The 21,923-nt window shown below is 35.7% G+C and overlaps 2 protein-coding genes across 4 annotated transcripts; both read left to right on the plus strand.

Annotated features, from left to right (window-relative positions):
• Positions 1–611: 611 nt before the first annotated feature.
• Positions 612–14,269, plus strand: LOC125846257 (splicing factor U2af large subunit B-like). 2 transcript variants are annotated; one of them, XM_049525635.1, is made up of 17 exons: positions 612–1,044; positions 2,146–2,262; positions 3,247–3,308; positions 3,962–4,041; positions 4,157–4,210; positions 4,290–4,349; positions 5,237–5,297; positions 5,380–5,492; positions 6,429–6,544; positions 9,449–9,547; positions 9,634–9,709; positions 10,940–11,028; positions 11,866–11,932; positions 12,267–12,365; positions 12,466–12,547; positions 13,208–13,275; positions 13,877–14,269. In XM_049525635.1, the coding sequence occupies exons 1-17, from the start codon at positions 794–796 to the stop codon at positions 14,012–14,014; spliced, it is 1,632 nt and encodes a 543-aa protein (XP_049381592.1). In that variant the 5' UTR covers positions 612–793; the 3' UTR covers positions 14,015–14,269. The 2 variants fall into 2 exon arrangements, with proteins under 2 accessions (XP_049381592.1, XP_049381593.1); XM_049525636.1 differs by having other exon boundaries at positions 11,869–11,932.
• A 1,225-nt stretch (positions 14,270–15,494) lies between these two features.
• Positions 15,495–17,937, plus strand: LOC125846267 (uncharacterized). 2 transcript variants are annotated; one of them, XM_049525646.1, is made up of 5 exons: positions 15,495–15,800; positions 16,045–16,285; positions 16,666–16,786; positions 16,942–17,072; positions 17,594–17,937. In XM_049525646.1, exons 1-5 carry the CDS (start codon positions 15,589–15,591, stop codon positions 17,804–17,806), a joined length of 918 nt encoding a protein of 305 aa, XP_049381603.1. In that variant the 5' UTR covers positions 15,495–15,588; the 3' UTR covers positions 17,807–17,937. The 2 variants fall into 2 exon arrangements, 1 of the variants encoding a protein (XP_049381603.1); XR_007444348.1 differs by having other exon boundaries at positions 15,497–15,800; positions 16,942–17,188; positions 17,594–17,834.
• The last annotated feature ends 3,986 nt before the right edge of the window (positions 17,938–21,923 follow it).

Raw genomic sequence — 21,923 nt, forward strand, 5'->3', positions numbered from 1 at the left:
TAGGGGTACATAACTCGCGGGCAAAACTGATAACCTGAATGGAATAAGTGTTGGTGGTTTATGGATATCAGGTTATTGAGCTACCGAATTTGTAGGATGAGAAGTGGTTGTGTGCGAATGGAACTTTTATGTTACATTGCCACATGGTTGTGGCGGAAGAGAAAATGCAATCCCAAATTGATTGAAATTCTCATTTCTAAGACCTTCAAGAATGAAAATTAAAATGTATTAGCCCTGTCAATTTTACTTTTTCCTGTTTCTAGAGAATGTAGAAAGTATTAGCTAAGGGTGTTACCTTGGAGTAGTAATGGACCTTGGTGTCTATCATGGGAGAATAATGTTGACAAAAAGAAGTAGGTGGTTTATTGCAATACTTCTTAAGCTTTGGTGGAAAAAGAGCTGCCCAGTATATGTTCCGGTGAGAAATAGAAGGTACTCGGTGGATTAGTTGAGCTACGCGTAAGTTGACCCGGACATCACCATATTAAAAGGTAAAAGAAGTACTTAAAAATTATGTCCCCGATGTAGCAATTCCATACTTGTTATCTAGTATGCCAATTTAATGTTGCTAAACATATCTTGGAACCATGTAGAATGGTGTTGGATATATTATGGAACTTCAGTATTTGATGTTTAATAATTAAAATATGCATGTTGTATTCATGCAATTCGATTTAATTTCAAGCACTCATATTTAAAATAACCTGGCTCTTTTTTGTTTCCTTACATTGTCAACTCCATAGAAGAAGCTTTTGGTTGGGAATGTTGATCAGTTAGGCCAATTTTAGTTTGTATGTCATCTCCTGAACTCGTAAGCACATATTTCTTTGCTTGCTGCTTTGGCCTAATTTCAGAATATTGTCTAATTGGACTTCTCCAGAGCCAGTCTAATGGATCACAGCACTACAGAGTGAAGGCTAATGGTTCTGGAGATCAAGACCATCACCGTCACCGTGAGGAGTACAAGGATAAAAACACTAGGAGCTACAGAAGAAATGACGACAATGAGGATTACAGCCGTTCCAGGAACCATAAATTTGACAGGTCATTTTAGGAAAAGTGTTTGTATGCATAAACTTTTAGATCTTTCCATATGTTATGATGGTTCTTTTGTGGGGTAGGGGGTGAGTTCATTTTGAATTGATAGGTCATACTTCCCTCGTGGTTCATTTTGTTTTGTCCAATTTCCAAAAGTTATAGCTACATTCAATGGGAAGAAATAAATAATTAGAGGATTAGTTAGTTTATAGGATTTGTTATTTTTGGAAACACATAATTAATCTTGATAGTGCTTCTGGAATCAGACAAACGGTTCGATGAGGAAAATCAAGGCAATCCAATGGGCTCTCAGCTGGAAGTCTTTGTACAGTTGTAATTTTGGCCAACACAAGACAATTCTTTGTTGTTTCACCAATAAAAAGAATATTTCTTCGATGGGTTTCCTTCACTTTTACACAATTTTTTTTTTGTTAAGTAAAGCTTTTAAAGTAAAATCAATGAGCAACACTAGCACTAAGGCTGTTCTGGACACTACAGTAGGATGTCCCAAGTACAAAATTTGTTCAACTTTGTAACAAACTAACTGGAATCTATCATAGAGTCATCTTCATATGCATATTGTAAATTCACCGAAAAGCTAACTAACTAAGCACCTATGTTTGAAGAAAACAGCGCAGTTCTTCTGTTGAAACATCTTCGATTCCTTTCTTTCTGCACCACCCAACAGACAGATGCAGGAATGGTTCTCCATAATCTGCTCAGCACCCAAGGAGTTCCTCGACATTCTTTGGCATCACATATCTTAACCCCAAAATATGTTCAAAATAATGTTACACAACTGGGTAGGTGGGAAAAGTGCGAATAGAAAGAAACAAAGAAGATACTTATCATTTCATATCTCTCTTTGTACTTCTCACAGCAACAGATTCTTGGCAGCTTATTATATTTTAAAGAATTAAAGAAAAACACAAAGCCAAATTATACATATAAACCTTTAGTCTGATGATGGATTGTATATATAGCTTACATGATTTTTACGAGTACAAGTAACACACTGGATAAATGATTATCATTTTTTTTTGAGAATGGTAACATTAAAATGAGTATCATTTTTTTGGCCATTTGGTTATTATTGTGATTTTATAGGCGCCAGGATCGTGGAGGTAGAGAGAAGGGTGAGACACGTAGATCCCGTTCTAGGTCAAAGGATTGGTCTCATGACAAAGCTAGATCAAGATCAAGTTCTCCTTTACCACCAAAGAGGTTTCCTTATAATTTTTTTAACAATATGAATTTCCAAGTTGATAACTCGTTATTCCTTAATACGTTGTACTCACAAGTTTTCTTTTCACAAATTATGGCAAGATCTCAATTAGTCACATTATCATGTGGTTTTATTTTAAGGGTGTGTTTGGTATGTAGGTAAATCCAGTTTTCCCATGTTTGGTTAGTCAAATTACTCTCTAGAGTATATAGATGACCCTGTGGCTATTGTAGACATTCTAAGGTCCTTATAAAGATGAAGGAGGATCTAGGGATAGTTTTCTTTTTTCTTCTTTTCTTTATCTTTTGTTTATGCCCGACACACAAGTGTGGGGGGAGGATATGATGTAAATTTTTGGATACCAGCTTTGAGCTGATGATTGATATACAAATGTTACCTTTATAAAAAAAAATAAAATTACTCTCTAGGAAAAGAAGTTCCTTAAAAAGAGGAAAATGACTTCCCTTAATTGAAGTTGAAAAAATAAGTCACATAAGTGACATTGCAAGTTCATTATCTCTTACTCACCCACCCAACATCCCCCATCCCCTCCTCTTGACCATCCCCACCCCTGCCACCCCTAAACCACCACTCCCCACCACATCCCACTCCTATAGTGGTTTGCTAGATAACATAAAATACTCTTGAGATAATATTTTTATGCTTACCTACCAAACCTTAGAAAATAAGTAAGAAACCCACTTATTTTTCAAGAAAACATTTTCTAGGAAAATATTTTCCATGGAAATCATTTTCCTCCATACAAACACACTCCAAATGTTTGCATTTTTTTTATTATATTAAGAGGATTCATGTCTTTTTCTCAATGCACTATTTCATTTTCCTGCAAGGGATTCGTTTGTTTTCGTTCTTGTAATACATGAATCTATTTTACTCAAATCATAGAAAAAATTCTTGATTCATTTAACTCTTCGAGGCATCCACAAAATTGAATTGTGATAGGCTGTTTTTCTTTTCGACAGCAAGCGGACAAGTGGCTTTGATATGGCTCCACCAGTTGCAGCATCTTTTTCTAGTGGGGCAGGTTAGCATTTAAAACCTGAGCAGCACATATAATTATTGCTCTCTCTTACCTAAAATGATGTCAGTCCTTTATTTAGAGATTAATGGTTATGTTCAATATGATAAGCTTTAATTTGGTTTCATGCTGATAATTTCTACTTGAACTGAGAGATCGTTGTTGTGTTGTTTGCTGTTGTGTTGGTTCCTTTTTTGTGATTTTGTTACATATGGCTAAGAAGGCAATATTGGACTTTATGTCCCACCATGCTACTCGTGGGCGTGAGGACTGTAGATTTAATTCAACGAGGAATCAGTGCTTCGGTTAGCTGGAACTTTTCCATCATCAACAGCAACTGTTGTAATTTGGTAGACTCACAATTGTTATCCAGGAACCTGCAGTGGTGGAATATAATTCTTGTTTTATTATCTGAATGGTATACAATATCTTGGTAAGGAATAGTAGTTTTTCCCTTTTATGCTCTCTCTTCTGGTAAAAAGTTACTAATTTAATCCCTTTGTGTCGAAGACTAAATTTTTCAAAATTTTTTATGAGGTAATCTGTTCAATTTTAGCATTTAAATCTGTCATTTGTCAGTTGTAACACATTAATTTCTCAGTTCTTACATTTTGCTTCATCACTTTCGATTCCCTCTTTACTTATTCCTCATTATGTAGAACAATTTCTGTGTTCTTCCAACGGTCATCCATCGATTCCTGGAATATTACAGAATGTTTTTCCAACTGATGCAACTCAGGTACGACTATTTTAATTCATATGATTGTTTCTTATAGTTATTTTTTGCATCCTCAAATGTAAGTTTTCCATATGGATCCATTTAATTATTTCTCTGATTAAGGTGTCTTCAACAGGTTAATCCATTAGGTTCATTCCCTTTCTTGCCAGTCCAAGCCATGAGTCAGCAAGTAACTATATTCTTCTGAAGCTCAATTCTCTTCTGTATTTACAACAAGTATTTCACATTTTTTTCTGTTTTGCTCATAGGCTACAAGGCATGCACGACGAGTTTATGTTGGTGGCCTTCCACCATTGGCTAATGAACAGGTATGGCGATATTGGTATAATGGTCCATTTCCATCATCTTTCATCCACATTGTACCTGGGGTCCTGACTTCTCTCTGAAATGGTTGTCATGAGTTAATGGCACATGCTATACTTTATTATCTTTTTTTTAAGCTTGCACATTGTAGAGGCTGAATTGTATTACATGTATTCTAAGATTGGTAATGGTTCTTCAAGTCATGAGTTTGATCCTTGCCACGGACAAAAAATCTGTTATTTAGAAGGGTGAGGGGGCATGCCCGCTATCCATGGAGAGATTCGAACTGTGCATATTAGAAAAAAGAATGGTGATGACTCATAGAAATGGTTTTATGGTAAAAGGGTGAGAAAATGGTGAAAACAGAGGTTCATTGTAGGGTCGGAGACAGGTATAAATTTTAACTTGAGGAGGAAATGTTTTGGAAACGGCTCCCTAGCCATAGGCATATAACTTACGATGTTGATCTATTTTTATAAATTAGGCCATAGCCTTGCATTCTTTCTAATTTGGGATTGAGGTGTAGTTGGTTTATTTATGAGCATGAATGCATCAATTTGAAAGATGTTCTCTTTTTGCTTTATGAAAATTGAAAAATTTGCCCCCTCCCAAACAAAGGGGTATGTCCATAAAAATTCTCTCCTTGTGCTGAAATTGTCCCATTAAAACAAGCTGACATTTTAACTCAACTATAAGACTATCAAGGACAAATGTGTCCCTTTTGCATTCTCGTAAGAGTGAGTCGACATTGAGAGTGCGCAATTCTCAAGCGTCGTATGCCATATAAGAAAAATATGCTGTATGGTAGTATCTTATTGCAGGACTTCGTCATATCAAATTTTGTCTCTCTTGGGATTCCTTATTTCTCCTTCTTTTGCTGCATCTGAAACAGACAATCTCCGCATTTTTTAGTCATGTTATGATTGCAGTTGGTGGAAATTCTGCTGGCCCAGGTGCATTCAAGTTTCCAAAGTGATACTTTCATATATTTCCACTGTACACCCCTTGTGAGTTTAACCTTTTTCTGAATCTCAGGTGATGCAGTTGTCAATGTGTACATTAATCATGAAAAGAAGTTTGCATTTGTGGAGATGAGAACGGTCGAAGAAGCCAGTAATGCAATGGCATTAGATGGAGTTGTTTTTGAGGCATGTCAAACTACAGCCTTCTCTCTCTCTCTCTCTCTCTCTAGGTTTTGGGATTCATCTAGTTTCTCTCTTTTGGCTCAATGAGAAGTGACTTAAAGTTCTAACACTTATCTTTTTTCAATTTGGGTGGAAGGGGGTAAGGTGGTGGTTTGGGAGTGTGAAGGAAAGAGCAAGGGAAACCCAAGGGACTTAAGATAATTTTTATATCTATGGCTAGAATGATATTTAACAACTTACTAATTGAAAAAAAATGATTCACTTCTAATGTTCCCCTTTATTCTTTTGTTTTGTTTGTGAGAATTTCCGTTATAATACATGAGATGGAAAAACAGTCCTGATTCTTCATGAATAGAACTGTATCTGTGGCTCCAGGTAATGAGATCCATCTATGTTCTATAGTGCTCAATAATTCGGGTATCTTCATGAATCATCTCATTGAGGTTAACTGAAGATGCTGATATGTTTTGATAGATGATGCAACTCTCATCATGTTGTGAGTAATAGAAAGCACTTCCAATCCTTTTTATTTTTTTATTCAAATGAAAGCACTAATGCTGAGAACTTCCTGACACCTTTTTCTGTATACTTGTTTGAGGGGCAAGAGTTTGGGAAATAGCTTTTGACTTGAAAAGAAATTTATGTGTTCGGCATGGATGTTTCAAGAGGAATAGTTTGGAAGACACCTTTAGGCTTTAAAGGAATTTTATAATTTCTTGTCAGCATTAATTCTCCATAATAGTAGTACTTGTTCCGATGAAGATGTTTTCTGCAGACAGATGAAAATCCTCAAATATTCTTCCCCATTGGCAATGACATATATAAATGAGTATTCTTTGTTGTTTGCTAAGCTGGGAGCTCGTGTCTCTAGTTCTTTGTTTCTCCATGTGCATTTGTTAGTCTAACTATTTGTTATTCTCTATTGTTTACTGTAAACAGGGTGTTTCCGTCAGGATTCGAAGGCCCACTGATTACAATCCTTCTTTGGCTGCTGCACTTGGTCCTGGCCATCCAAGCCCTCACCTTAACTTAGCTGCTGCTGGACTCATGCCTGGGTAAGTGGAAGTTGTCTATTTTCCTTCATTGTTGTTGCTGCTGAAATCGTGCCCCTGTTTCATGGTGGCCTAATTTTTGCTTGATTGGTATTAGAAAGGTAAGTTCTATAGCTAATTTTAAGGCCAGAATTATATTGGAGTGAATGATTGGCCGCTAAAGTCCAATATAACCACAAAATGAGTGTCACTGAGATGCACATGCTAATTTGCCGTCGTACAAGATTGGAAACGACCACATTAGGCAGAGGGTGCAAGTAAGTAGCATGCATCGAGAATAAAGTTAGAGATAGTTGCTTGAGATGGTTTGGTCGTATCTTGCGTCAACCTTCAGATGCACTGGTCTATAGATGCAAAACCATGTCGAGTGAATTTGTTATAAAGGGGACGAGATAGACCTAAAATCACATGAACGGAAGTTGTCTTGAAATCCCTATAACCTTTTAAAATGAACTCCTATAACCTCCCTCACTTCTGATACTCGACAATGTCAGCATTCCTTTCAATGTCATGCAGACCTAGAGAAAAAGTACTATGGAAGGAAAAGATTTATTTAGGCAATACCTTTTAGTTGGGACTATGCCCTATTTTGGGATTTGTTGCTCCCAATTGCACACGCAAGTGTACGTGGTCGCGCAAGTAATATAGTGACTCTTAAAAGAACCGGATTATCGAACCCAAAGGACTTGTCAATTAACTATTTACTAAATTATACTAGTCTAATTATTTATTTAAGAGTGCCAAAAGTGTTTGATTTTTATTTGTAAAGAAAAGAATGCATGAATGAAATAATAAAATTACTTACAGTGATTGGAAAATTCCAGGGCTGCAGCATGCATAGGGTTTCATGTATCACATCTCATGTATGAATTAACTACGGTTATCAAATTACTGATTTACATGGTTGATTTTATGATCATGGTCTCCCGACCTCTAATCGCCTACTCCAATAAGCTGTCTAACTACATCGTTGAGCAGGGATAAGCAATCCTAATTGGCGAGCATTTATATTTCATCATGTTTTGTAACCAAGCTAGGTGTTCGTCCGGGCGTCTCTCCTAAACACAAATCTAATCAATTTAATGAAAGATCAAGCATTTTGTATCTCTATGGTGATCAAGCATGAAATACTAAAACAAGAATACAAAAGTAATTTAAAGTGATAACCAACATTAATTCAAAACAATCGATGTTCAACAATTACCCGTAGCCACAACCCCAGAACAAGGGTCTTTAGCTACTAATGTCTAAGAAAAGAAGAAGAAGAAAAGAACCCTAAAAAGTATTGACAACTTTATACTTGATGTCCTATAATTGATGTCCCCATAATAATTATTCTCATGGACTATTTATAGAGATAGAAACCCTAAATAAAATCACTGAGTCCAAAACAAATTGGGAAACCAAACCCAAAAAGGATTCAGTTTCCTAGTTGTGTATTATGTAGCCGCCACTTCCGCCGCCTTCAACTATTTGGAAATGCCTTCACATGAAGCCACGTGGCAGTAAGGCCAATATCAATTTGCTTTCTTTGGTTATCTGTACAATTTGTATAAATATGAATATAATATTCAATTTAATCCATTAAGCTGTCTGCTTGATTTCGTTGTATAATCTTCTATCTTTAATTCGTTTTAGCTCCAAACTTCTTCATCTTTACACCAATTTACTCCTACAAATAAAATGCACTATTTAGCACAATCCATAAAATTCATGCTAAAAAAAGACAAATAAAAATACACTAAATGTGAGACAAATAATGATTAAAATATATATTTTTGGCCTCACATCAGGATTTTTCTTGGGAGGGGAAGTGGATCGAAGGTGGGAGCATACATATGCTAAGTTACTTGGACTTAGCAAAATCGGTGCCGCACCCGTGTTGACACGACACTGACACGGGTAAGGGTGTGGGATCTGTGTCGAATCCGGTCAAATGAGATCGGGTGTGTCGACCAACAATTCAGAGAAGAAAATTGAAAATTTGATATCTCAAAGCAAATATTTGGATAGATCGGAAATAAATACCTTCACTTTTTCTGTTGTATAGTGATTTATACTAGTCCTTTGTGTCCTTCGAAGGTTTTTTCTTGATAAATTAGAGTGATGTACCGTACCAAAGCTCTCGTGCTAAGCACACATTGGTGTATGAATTTGTGAGAGAGGAGATGTGTCCCGTTTTGGAACTGAACTAGGGTTCTTCATTGTTTTGTTTCTCTGGCTGCTTCATTTTATGCATGATTGGAGAAGAGGGGAACGTGGGGGTTTGGAGAAATAGGATGTGGGTCGGGTCGGTCATGGTTTGGGCCAGATTTGGTTTTGAACATTGGGCTAAATTTGGCTGAATATTTGGACCTGGATGATGGTCCATAACATGAGTGAGACCAGGTCCCTTGGAGTCTTCTTATCAAAAATAAAATCAAAATTAGAGTATTGTTTAAATGAAAAATAATTTTCGATTTAAATTAGAGTATTATTTAATCATAATTAGACCAGGTCCCTTCGACGGTACATTATAAGTTTTCCATAGTGTCTCATATTTATGTATATTCTTAGATTTTTAGTTTTTTTTTTTGCCGAGTCCCTGCACCCATATTCGTATCTAGATTCATATCCCGAATCTTAAAAATTAGATCATGAAGGATCCGACATGCGGATCCACACCCGTGTTGGACTCCCACACCGAGTCCGAGCAACTTAGTACAGATGCACACCAAGCACCCTTACACAGAGAAAATATGATTCTTACAATTGCAGCGCTTTGTTGTCTTCTATTTTGGGAGACTATTTTGTGTATGGTCATTGTTCTAACAAATAATGTTATTCTTTTCCTCTTAAGTTCTTTCTTACCCTGCCAAGCTGTTTCCTTTTTTGTTTTTGTCTTCATGTGCATATTTTTCTCATCAGAGCAACTGGGGATGCGGAGGACCAAGATCGTATTTTTATTGGTGGATTGCCATACCTTTTTACTGAGGTGCAGATAAAAGAACTACTGGAGTCTTTCGGGTACACAAATCTTTATTAGATGGCCATTATCACTAAGTTTCAGAATATTACTGGAGCTCTAATGTACTGAATGTTGCCTAGTGCAGACCTTTGCGTAGATTTGAGGTGGTGAAGGATAGAGACACAGGAAACTCTAAAGGTTATGGTTTCTGCACATATCAGGTGATTAAGTTGATATCTAAGTTTATTCTTGCCTTAGACTTTTTAGATGTAGAAAATGTTCCAACTCTTTCCATATCAAGATTGATTTTTGAAAGCTAATTAATTAGATGTGTTTCTTCTTTTGATCTTCATTTTTGATCCGTAAATATTGTTCCATAATTTGATTATTTACTTGTTATTACTAATTTGATCCCATGCTTTTCAGACTGAAAATCTGCTATTTTTGGAAGTGTTGGCTTTATAGTGTATGTGCATCATTTATATTCTTGTAAAAGCAAGATCACATACTCTTCCTCTCAATTACTTGATTGAGTTGATCCTATGGTTTGAGATTGAGAGCTTGCTGATTGATGTCTAGGGTTTATAGTTTTGCCTTTTAGGCTCAAATATTTTTGTTGTATTGCTTCCTTTTATTTCGTTGATACTTCAAATTTATTTTTTAATACTGCATCAAGCATTGTCATATACTTCACTTTTTTGTTGGTACTTCAGATGTCTGGTTTATAATTTTGCCTTTCAGGCTCAAATATTTTTCTTTTATTGCTTCTTTTTGTTTTTGTTGATACTTAAACTTTTTTTTAAAATGCATCAAACATTGTGTTTCTCTATGGTTTTTCACTTCTTCCGTATTACTCCACTTATCAGTTAATGTGGTACCTCAGATTCTCAATCATCTACTTCCTCTGCAGCCTCCACTTCAGTTCCACATTATGGGATCTCATAGATACCTGGGCTGATCCTACAGCCCAACTCTGCTTCCTTACTGCAGCATATCAGCCATTTGCAGATAATTTGCTTTATCTCTCTCCATTCTTCCTATTCTTGATATTCTCATTATTCCTCCCGTCATAGTTTACTGAAGATGTCGCTGATAAGAAAAAGTTCACTGAAGATGTCAATCTGTTTAGTTAAAATTTACAAATGAGGCCTCCAATTTTTTTAGATTTCCGAGAATAGATAAAATTTTGTTCTCCTTGCCAGCACATTTCTCCGTCCAGCCTCTTTCTACATTGATTAATAGGATATGGTCTCATCTTCATGCCAGTTGAGTAAAATGCTCAAAAGTTTTTCAAATCTGCAGAGGTTTCGCTGAGTCAACACTGAATTGTCCTCTGTTTATTATAGATCTCGATTTTTCACCTCCTTTAAATAAAATGCTATTGCTTCTTGATAATGCTGAAGAAGGTTCTACGTTATAATGGGTAGCTGACCAACTATTACTTGCTTCAGAATCCATTGGATACAGACATGGCTTGTGCTTCTTTAAATGGCTTAAAAATGGGTGACAAGACACTGACGGTTCGACGCGCTACCTCTAGGTATGTTCTCATCTAGCTTGTAGGAAATCTAATGATTGAAGACTGGCAATATGTGAGGCTATGCAAAATTTTGGCCTGCAGTAATGTAATCCGGATTTCATCTCCTAAATTTTTTTTTCTATGAAATATTGCTTTTGAAATTTTCTGCAAGTCTTGCATTACCTCTTTGTTTGTGTCTTAGTTGAATGAATTTGTAATGGCTTCTTTGTCGTACATTTATTCCTGCTTAGCATCTGAAGCAATCATTTATAGTAACAAATCAATTTTTCTAAACTGAACTCGTCTGATTGCTCACTTTTGTGTTCAAACATCATCCAGATCTACACTGTGTACATTGCCAGATTATTATGTTTTTGAGGTTCATGTTTAAGTGTTGACCTTCCTGTGAGATGAAATATGGAAGTACATTATGCTACCAAAGAAACGTGTGTCTTCAACCTATTTGGATAGTCTGAGATGTTGTTATATCAATTTTGTCAATCTTTGGGAAGAGCGTACCAACTGATAATTCAGAATCAAATTTTGTTTATTTTTTCAGTAAAGATTCTTGTGCTTTTAGAAACAAATGTCTTGCATGCTCTCTTCATCCATCTCAAAAAGTAGAATTTGTAAACTGCTTTGAACTTAACAATGTTCAGCAGCCAAGTAAACTTTTGAATGATGATTAACTTCTTTCCCTATACCGACTATATCGTCCATATGCTATTTTGATGAAGGGGTGTTTGGTTTCTGGGAACCACACTTCTTGTTTGGATTTTGGAAAGGGCTATTCTGTATTTAACCCTCCATGGTAATTTACTGTGCTCTTTTATGACTTATTTCCGATCATGTTTACAGTAGTGGGCAGGTGAAATCTGAACAGGAGTGTATATTAGCTCAGGCAAGGCAGCACATAGCTATGCAGGTTGAATACTTTCTACTGTATTAACTTATTATTCTAAATACTCCCTTTGTCCCAAAAGTTTCGACATTTTTCACTTCCTGAGTTTTGAGCTAAGTGAACTTTGACTAACATTTTAGAATAATGTTCATGTGCAGTTTGATATGTGCGAATTGCAATTTGTAGTACTTTTTGTGAAACTTCTAATGTCTAATTTTAATTCAATATAATAAATAAAATTGATCTGATCTAACTCCTAAAATTGGTCAAATTGACCTCAATAAGCTAAAGGTGACTGGGACGCAGTGTGCATTTTCCCTTAATTTTGAATGCTGAAGATTACGTTGCTTGCTTGCAGAAAATGGCTTTTGAAGCTAGTGGTATGACTATTCCTGGTACCGAGATAGGGCCTGTTGTGACTGCTGAAATTCCAACCAAGGTCTTATGCTTAACTGAGGTATTTGCTAGTCTGGGAAAGGTTATAGAACTTATATTTAAAGACAATGGTAAAATATTGTAGTAATGCTAATGAGTTATCTTCCTCTGAATATTTGAAGGTGATCACCCCTCAAGAATTATTTGACGATGTAGAGTATGGAGAAATTTTGGAAGACATGAAAGAAGAAGGCCAAAAATTTGGTAACTGCAGCTTCTCATTTCAATCTGTTTCCCGTGTTCACATTGAAATTGTTTCTATTCAAAAAAAGATGATTGAACATGAGACACTTTTAAATTGATTTATTATGAGGCCGCTTTAAATAACCGCAGTAGTACCAGGGAGGGTTATCTTCTCTTTGATAACTCGTAAAAACGACCAAAAGTTCTAGTATGATGGTTGATTTCTCACCTCCATAATTGGATGAACCAATGATTTAAGACTTAAATGAAGAAGAGATTAAGGGAAAAAAGGTAACTGGATTTATAATAGTTTTTGGTTCTATGGGCAAAACATTTTTGAATAGATGATAAAAGATTGGGTACCTTTGTAGAACAATATGCTTCAACTGTTCGTGTTTGAACTTTCAGCCATGAATTTTGTCTTGCAAGCTGCTCTATAAAGTCGATTTCACTCACAGGACTGCCCACTGTTTTTTCCCTCATAAGTCTCTGCTACTTACATAACATGGGCCTTTGACATGTTCCCCCATTTATGTGGATTCTTATCTTTCAATTTGTTAAAATTTCCTAATATATTGTGCATCCTTTTTTGTTTTGGGTTTTCCTTTTATGTGTGCTACTCAATCTGTACAATTAAGTATTTGATAAGTCAGTATCGGATTTCCTTTGGCTGAATTATAGGTGACTTGATTGATGTTGTTATTCCTCGGCCAGAACCTGATCAAAAAATGGTGGATGGTTTTGGGAAGGTAATAATGTCGTCATTTTTACATGTCTAACCTTTAGGAATTAATTAAATTTTGTTATGATGATCATTTGTTGTATCCGTGCTGTGTGTTCTGCAAATACTTTTTGTTGTTCAATTGAGCAATGAAACCTGTACAACTTTGCTGCAATAGAAAGCCCATGGTCACTTGTTGGTTGACATAGGTAAAAATATAGTGCTCTGTTACTAGAAGTTATCGCTTATTTTCCTTTTTACTGTTTGATTCTAGATTTTGAGATCATCATAGAATTTCCAGTTTAGGCAATTTTTGAATGAAGAAGTGATGCATAAGCATTTTTAGGTTTTTCTTTCCTCATCTGTCTCTTATATGTTTCAATCCTCAACATTTTGCTGCACAGAGAATTGAAATGACTCATCATTTAATCCTCATTAAAAATGCAAACAAAATGTAGCATGAATATCAAATGATCATTTTGCCAGTAATGTACATCTTGATAGTTCCCCCTGCATGGGTGTTATATATTGCCATAAATCAATAGTCAGGATAATACGCAACAATTATAGGAGTCTTTTTCGATCTTGAATCCCTCTCCTTTCAGATGGTTTTGTGTTTCAAACTGCAGGTATTTCTCGAGTACTCTGACACTATCGGTTGCACTAAAGCAAAGGCAGCACTTGGTGGCAGGAAATTTGGAGGGAATACTGCTGTTGCCATTTTTTATCCTGAAGACAAATACTACAAGAAGGATTATGCCTCTTAGGTTTCTGAATATCTTCCATGTTTATATAGTCTTGTATAGTTTTAGTGCTTGTAATCGTCCATTTAGCTACGGTCAAGGCTGTTTGATAATTTTTTCTTCTATCACAATTGAAACGCTAACCTACCCTGGTGGGTGGTTTGGGCTCTTTGATATAGTCTCTCTGTTAGGAGAAGTTTTCCATGTTTCAAACTACTGTAATGACCAGATTTTAGATGGTACAAGATTTAATATCAATATAATTCTCAATACTACTAACATATAAGCCTTGTTCAACTACTAGTTGATACCAACTTATAGATTTCTTCATGTGATTTAAATCCATCTGATTTTTGCCTATTCAATTATCATATAACTCACCTATAGATTGGTGCATGTAGATGTTTAATATGACATAATCATATCGCCTTTTTAGACACTTTAATCTAATTTTTATTCTCTTTTGGGTTACTTATACCTTATGTTGGATACAATCACTTCTAGTACTAATACTTTTCAATTTTATTCGATTACACATTTATCTAAACATTCACATTTCAATGATAAGTCATTTATTAATTAGTTGAGGTTTAAATGTGTCAATATTCATTTCAATCTAAGTACTAATGTTAACATAACACGAAGAGCAAGAGAGTGAATGAATAATCAGATCTCTTTCTCATTTTCTATTTAAGACAACATAAAAGTTAAAACTACAAAAAGAAAAAAAATATAGAATTAAAGTAGAGATTCAAGAACGTGAAGAAATGCCAAAAGGGAGTAAATACTAAATAGTAAAGTTTTATCCAAAAAGTATGGTTTGCTGATTAGGATTTGTGTCACTGTCAATTCATAGTTTTATAGTTATAGATAAACTTTGACCTATCCTCCAATTTCCCGATTACCAAGAATTAAATTTACTACATTTGTCATGAATAATCAATTTTAATCCAAGATTTGTTGGGAGCTAAAATCCTCAAGCAACCAATGCCCTAATCTAACTTGGCCATTTCATAAGATTACCATATTCTTTTTGTTATCCATCTCAAGTTTTAAAGTGAAAAAGAAAATATTTATTTAATCCAAGAATTGTTGGGAACTACAATCCTCAAACACAACCAATGGTCTAACTCTTGACCATATTATAAGATTAACATATTCTTTATATTATCCACCTCAAGTTTAAAGTGAAAAACAAAAAAATATTTTTTTATCCATGAAAATCTTTATGCACTAAAAATCCTGAAAAATAACCAATGGCCTCACCTGTCCATTTGATTAGGTTCCATGTCATCCACCTCAAGTTAAAAGAGGGGGAAAACGACTTGTTTTTTTTATTCTATGGCCCCACTAATATTCTCAAAAACAATCAATGGCCCCACTTGCCCATTTTTATAAAATTAACTTAACTTTCTCTCCATCTCAAGATTATTAATGGATAATGTTGACACTTTTTGTCTCCTCCAACCCTCTTAGCTATAAATACTCATCAAATCACATATCATCTCTTATATTTTTTAACAAAGTTTATCACCTTGTTTGTGCTTTCTCACTACCCCAATTTACTTTTTCATTGATTTTGTTTGAGAAGAAAGAAAATGTTGGCAATTTTCAAGAAAAGTGTGGTTGATCCACCAAAGGAGCTGCAGAGCCCAGCCTCTTTGCAATCATCAAACAAGGCTGTTTCCCCTGAAGAGACTATGAAGAATTTCTTAGCTTCAAATTCCAACAATGGGTTTTCCATTGGATTCATGGACAAGGCATTCTTGGCCTATTCCAAACCTCCATCCTCATCAAATGCTCAACAAAGGTGAATCTTTTAAACCCCCAACCAAAAGAAGAAAGAGAGAAAGAACCCATGCCTCTGCTATCTTGAGATTTGGCTATATTATTTATGAAATGATCATAAAGATTCAATTTTTCACTAGTAAATGAACAAAAAGATAAAGTGGGATGCTAAATGTTAATGATTATTTCTTGAATTCTTCATTATTATTTTTTTCTTATGTGTGGTAATAATGAGACAAATGTATGAACTTTTTTCTCTTTTCCAGGTTGTTCTGTGGGTTGAATGACATATACTGCATTTTCTTGGGAAGCTTGAACAACTTATGGGCACTAAACAAGCAGTATGGTCTGTCAAAGGGTACCAATGAGGCCATGCTTGTGAGTGAAGCATATCGCACCCTCCGTGACAGAGGCCCATTCCCAGCTCATGAGGTCCTCAAGGGACTTGAGGGTAGCTTTGGCTTTGTGATCTATGATCATAAGGCTGGTAATGTCTTTGTTGCCCTTGTAAGTTCTTTTCTAGTTCTAAAGTTTATCCCCATCAATATGCAATTTTTAATAATGGTAGTTTTCGAGCCCGTTAGTGCTGAGCACCTCAACTATTCATTAGGTACATGTTACCTCCTACCAAACTACGGTTTAGGCAGATAGAAAGAAATGACTTTGGCAGATTTCAACTCTTTCTTGCAGTTACAATCACCAAAAGAAAGTGCATTTTCTCTACAAATGTATATAAACAACACTTTCTTACTCTAATTGGAGATGGGATGATGGTGATATCAATCTTGAAAGGAAACATATACAATAGATTATTTATTATATTCTATTAAGACATAATTTACTTTTTTTCTCTTTCATTGAAAGTCATGAATGGTGTCTATGTATAGGGTGCTGATGAAACTGCAAAGATGTTCTGGGGAATAGCATCTGATGGATCTGTCATGATCTCTGATAGTGTGGATCATATCAAAGGAAGCTGTCTCAAATCATTTGCTCCCTTCCCAAGTGGTATGTAGCTCAAATTGGACCAATGCTTAAAGCAAATTGTCTTTATCTTTTCCAGTTACACTTGACAGGAGGTTGATGGGATACAACTTCTCCTTTTAATGAGAAAAACGCATTGAAAAAAAGTTTGATTTTTGATGAGATGGATATCTTGGCAGGGTGCATGTACCACAGTGAAAGTGGATTGAAGAGCTTTGAGCATCCAAGTTACAAGATGAAAGCAATGCCAAGAGTGGATAGTGAAGGAGCCATGTGTGGAGCTTGCTTCAAAGTTGATGTCTACTCCAAGGTGAATAGCATGCCAAGAGTTGGAAGTTCTGCCAACTGGGCTAATTGGGGCCAGCAGGCTTAGGTTCATTTGGACCTCATTTTAACTAACTACAATATAAAGAAGAAAAGAAAAAAGTACTTTATCTTTGTCTTCATTCCTGTTGTTATTTTCTGTTTCCCTGTTGTATTTCAATAAGCCTCCTGCATCTTCCATAAGGGCCTCAGCTTTGTAAATTTCACATGAGGTTCCAACATGAGAAGATTGTTGAGTTTCCCTTTTAGTTTGTTTGTTTAGTTCCTAAGTGTTGAAAAAGTAATGAGCAATTAGAACAATCTATATAAGTTATTTGTAATGACAAGTAAGATGCAATGACCATGTAGTTGTTTTCTTCACAAAATTTGTGCTAAACCCCTTTAAGTTTCTGTAAATATTGAGCCCCATCCCTCATCCCTAAAATAATTTATTTCAACCACTATGAAATTATCCAGAGATAGATGGTTGGCTACTCACTAACATGAGTGAACAATTTGAATTTGAAGCTTACAAAGGAGGATGCACAGAAAGCTGAACAGGTCATCTCATCTATGTCACCAGATGAGTTGGAAAGAATGGTGAGATGGGCAGCAAGGATTCAAACAGGAATACAAGTTCTCAAGATTACCAAAGATTTTGTCATGGCAAATCCTGGCATGAGCTTGGCACTTTTTGTGCCCATTTTAGCAGTCTTCCTTCACCTGTTTGGCTACATCTGAGCTTTTTCTGTTCTTTTATATTTTCTTGGCATGTTAGGAAAATTCATTCATTTTTTCTTATCAGTAAATAAAATTCTATACAGAACAGCACTAAATAGTGCTGGATATGTACAATATAGCATTACAAGAAACTCATACTCCTTAACTATTCTTGCTAGGACTTAAAGAGATCTATTTCAGTATCATAAACAATATACTTTCTACACCAAAAAGTTAAGCTGTGATCATGTCTAGATCTCTTTTGATTTGTTACCTTTTGATAGAAATCTGTATCCGAAACCTGCTAGCCTGACTTATCTGGATTCGTGATGGTAGGCCTACTAAGAGAGTGAAGTGCTCCCTCTTAGAAATTCTCCATTCCTAGTACTGAACTGTTACCAAGTCCTCTCATTCCTAGACACAATGATAGCTACTTGGTAGTCTTTGGGAAGACCCAGTTCAAGATAAAAATGCAAAGAAACCTTTCATATATGTATTTGCAACTGAATGTAGCAGAAATAGATAATTTTTATCTTCTGCATTTTCAAATGTGTATCATTATCTTAAACTAAGATACCTTTTACATCCCAAGTGTTTAATGAAAATCTCACGCTCATTTGACTTAAAGAACTGCTGGTTCAACTATAACTACTGGATAAGGAACCAAGATGGTGTAATATTAATCATGTGCTAGATATACACTTGGGTTTATTCTCATTTGTTATATAACATTTAGTAATGGAATCTGCAATGTGGATCTAAATAGTGCTTTGTGGACCATGATTCAAGCTGCATATCTTATTTCATTTCTCATAATCCTAATCTTGAACAAACTTTCAGATTTAGTATTCTTGGTTCTATTTTGAAACCTCGTATTCTTCAATCACTTAGATGGTGGTTTCAGGTGAACGAGAAAGGAAGAAAAGAAATCACAACAGCTAGACCAACCAAATATTCATGTTCTATGTTTTTTTTGAGTATGTCACCATTTGTATGTGTGTAGGAGTGGGGGGTGCATGCTGCAAAATAGAAACTCATTTGTTATCAATGAATGTTGAATAAGTAAGACTTAAAATGGTTCAACAAATATAGGCCTATGTCCATTCCCAAATAGGCTATTTTCAAGCCACTCTTGTATTTTAATTATGTCAGAGTTTTGTGAATCTGTACAATGATTCCATTATTTGCCATATACTGCTGTTGTTCTTGGTAAACTCTTTTTTAAAAATCATTAGCTGATAATCCACATATCCATACAGCTCAAGAAGCTTCAAAGTAGGTATATCATCAATCTAAATACTTCTCAGCAAGCTCTTCTAACTCTTTTGGTGACAGATCCAGAAGCTGAGGTTGGGTCTGAGCTTCGAGCTTGAGGGAGAATTAGTCTGAATAGAGCATACTGGTGAGTCTCACACTTGTTCCATCAAAAACTCTGGTGTTTCAGATATTTCTTTTAAACATTTTTCACATTTGTATAAACTGCTCTTGGATGCTCCTACTTACTCTGATACTGTTTTCTTTTTATTGCACTCTGTTTTGAACTGTTAATTAAGTCTTTTAGTATTGCTAGATCTGTCAATGTTATGGAGAATGTCATTGTTGTATTTTACATGGTACATGATTTCATTTACCCTATGTTCTAAGTTAGAAGGTCAAATGTAATTCCATCATTCAAGCAAAAGCAAAGTACAACGCCAAGTAAACGTTCATATAGATATGCAACTGATCGATAAAAATCATATTCCATGTCTAATGTGTTCTTACCCGCTGGCTCTAATATGATTTCCATAAGTGAACGTGAGGCTGGCTAATCTCGAAGATGTTGATTAGCCTTGCGTAGCTGAGCAACGAAGTGGGGCACTTGTATCTCATCTTCTGTCGCTGCTACTGTGTTAAAGAAATGAACACCATTTCCGATGGTGTTTAAAGGCAATGGTGGGTGTAAATTCATTAGATGGCACGATAGAGATTGTTTGAACAAGCCGGAATTATTTGCCTCTGATGCTGCCTTCCACATTTATGAACAAGTGTTATGGCAACTTCAAATCGAGTTGGATTTTGCACTCCTGAATTCATTGAAATTGTATCCTTGAGTCTGCCCAAACTAGAGGATGAGAAATGGTACATTCTTGACACACATGGTTGATGTTGATCACGTAGAACATCGGGTACAACATATACTGGAGGATCATCCATTAGTAGGAAGAAAAAATCCGCATCAAACTGAGGAGATGGTTTGAAATCTGACTCTCGAGTTATAGCAGCCCAATCATTCAGGAACTTAGAGATACTCAACAATCTTATGTGATATGCATACACTGACTGCTGTTCTACCACAATCGAAATGGCTTAATTGGACTAGCCTTCTGTCGTTGAATGAACTAGGAGTCCTCCAAGGCAAGTCTTGTGAGTACTAAATCTGTAGCATGGTTGAGAAGTTCAGACATTGGACAACTGACTCAGACATTTAAATACTCCGCACCAATGACATTGCAATCAACATAGGAGCATTTATCATCCATGATTAATCTTCCGGCAAAGGGATAATAAAAGGCTAATACTTTTGAAAGGGAGTTTTCAAGAATCTGGCTTTACATTGTTTGCTGCAGATTTGGAGTATAAGACGGCCATTGGAGCGTATGCAGGAGGTGCCATGTGATCACTGAGAGAGAAGATTGTGACGCATACGTGAAGCAGGGGTGGGAGAGGAGGGCTTGATGATCTTTTGTGAAATAATCGTCGATAACACCATTTCTGTGAGCACAGGTCTGGTCCTTCGAAAGTACTAGTTTGTAAGTCTTTAAGGTTTAAATTCCTGCAATATAATGTGGAAGGAAGATAGTAACGGTTAATAATTATATTACATGACTTGTATGATCTATGCATTCTCTCGTGTTGTAAAAGTAATTGTTAAACGGGTCAAGATGAGCATGTTTAAATTAATAGGATCAATAATTGTACAAGAAGGTTGACTTCATATATAGTTTAGATTATATCATTTGATGCACTTCCCTCTCATTCTTTAAGTACCAACAGGAAGTTTTATATATGATTTCATTCCAAGTTGACATTGAGACTGTTTTGACTAGTGATATAAATATCACAGCTGTGGCTAATAATACTACATTGTTTTTTAATTCAATGATTCCCAATTTAGATGTTCCTCTACATATGGAAATAGTGTCTTCCTCGTTTTCCAAAAGCTATCAATTTACTGTAAGAACTTCGATAAAACTCATTCGATCTTCTATAGTGACTTCCGGACCATTCCATTCATTGTCTTCGAACTCCACCGACTGCTACTCGCCAGATGCTCCTATTTCTTATTCCTTATGAACTAGTCGTTCTTGCCTCTGTGAACATCTTTTATAACTAGTTGTAGCGTCAGCAACAGTGGGAGGGTCTATCTAGGAGTTCAAACAATCTTTAAATTTTGGTTCTGTAGCTTATGCTACAAATTTATTGTTTTATTTAGGAGGGTCAACTTAAACTGTAACACCCCTTTATCCTTCCCCATTATAAATCATGGTTTTTAATTAAGGAAACAGAAATATCTACGTACTGTTAAAAGATTGAATAAACGGGACAGAAAACTACGATTTGAACCAGAGCCATCTTAAATAGTTCAAATTTTTTATTTTCCCTTCCAAGCTTCTTTGTTTATGTAACTGAAGATAGTGAAGCAAAGCACATGATTTACAATTTCAGTCATCATTCATACCATCTGGGTTATTCACAATTCATGCATCAATAAAATTTCAAAAAGATAAATAAAACCCTTCCCCACCTTTGGCTTGCATAAATTCCACCCCCTGGCACTTAAGATTTTACTTATAGATAGATGGAATCGGTTTAAATCAACGAGAAAAACTGAAGAGAAGACCGCACAAAGAAATCGAGCATAAACAAGACGCAGTCTAAGAAACTTAACCAGAAACTATTGCAATATCTGAGTAGAAACTCATTACAATATGGCACAAGTATAACCAGCAGGACAGTGAAAACACTTGTATAGGACTTTCAATGCAAAACGAGCCAAGGCAACCCCCCAAACCTTCCCACTCATTTATTAAGCCCATGTAATAACAACTACCGCAGCAACCATAGTCACCAGAAATAACGCGGGGGGGGGGGGGGG

This window comes from Solanum stenotomum, chromosome 12, assembly GCF_019186545.1.
Source record: "Solanum stenotomum isolate F172 chromosome 12, ASM1918654v1, whole genome shotgun sequence".
NCBI classification, from domain to species: domain Eukaryota; kingdom Viridiplantae; phylum Streptophyta; class Magnoliopsida; order Solanales; family Solanaceae; genus Solanum; species Solanum stenotomum.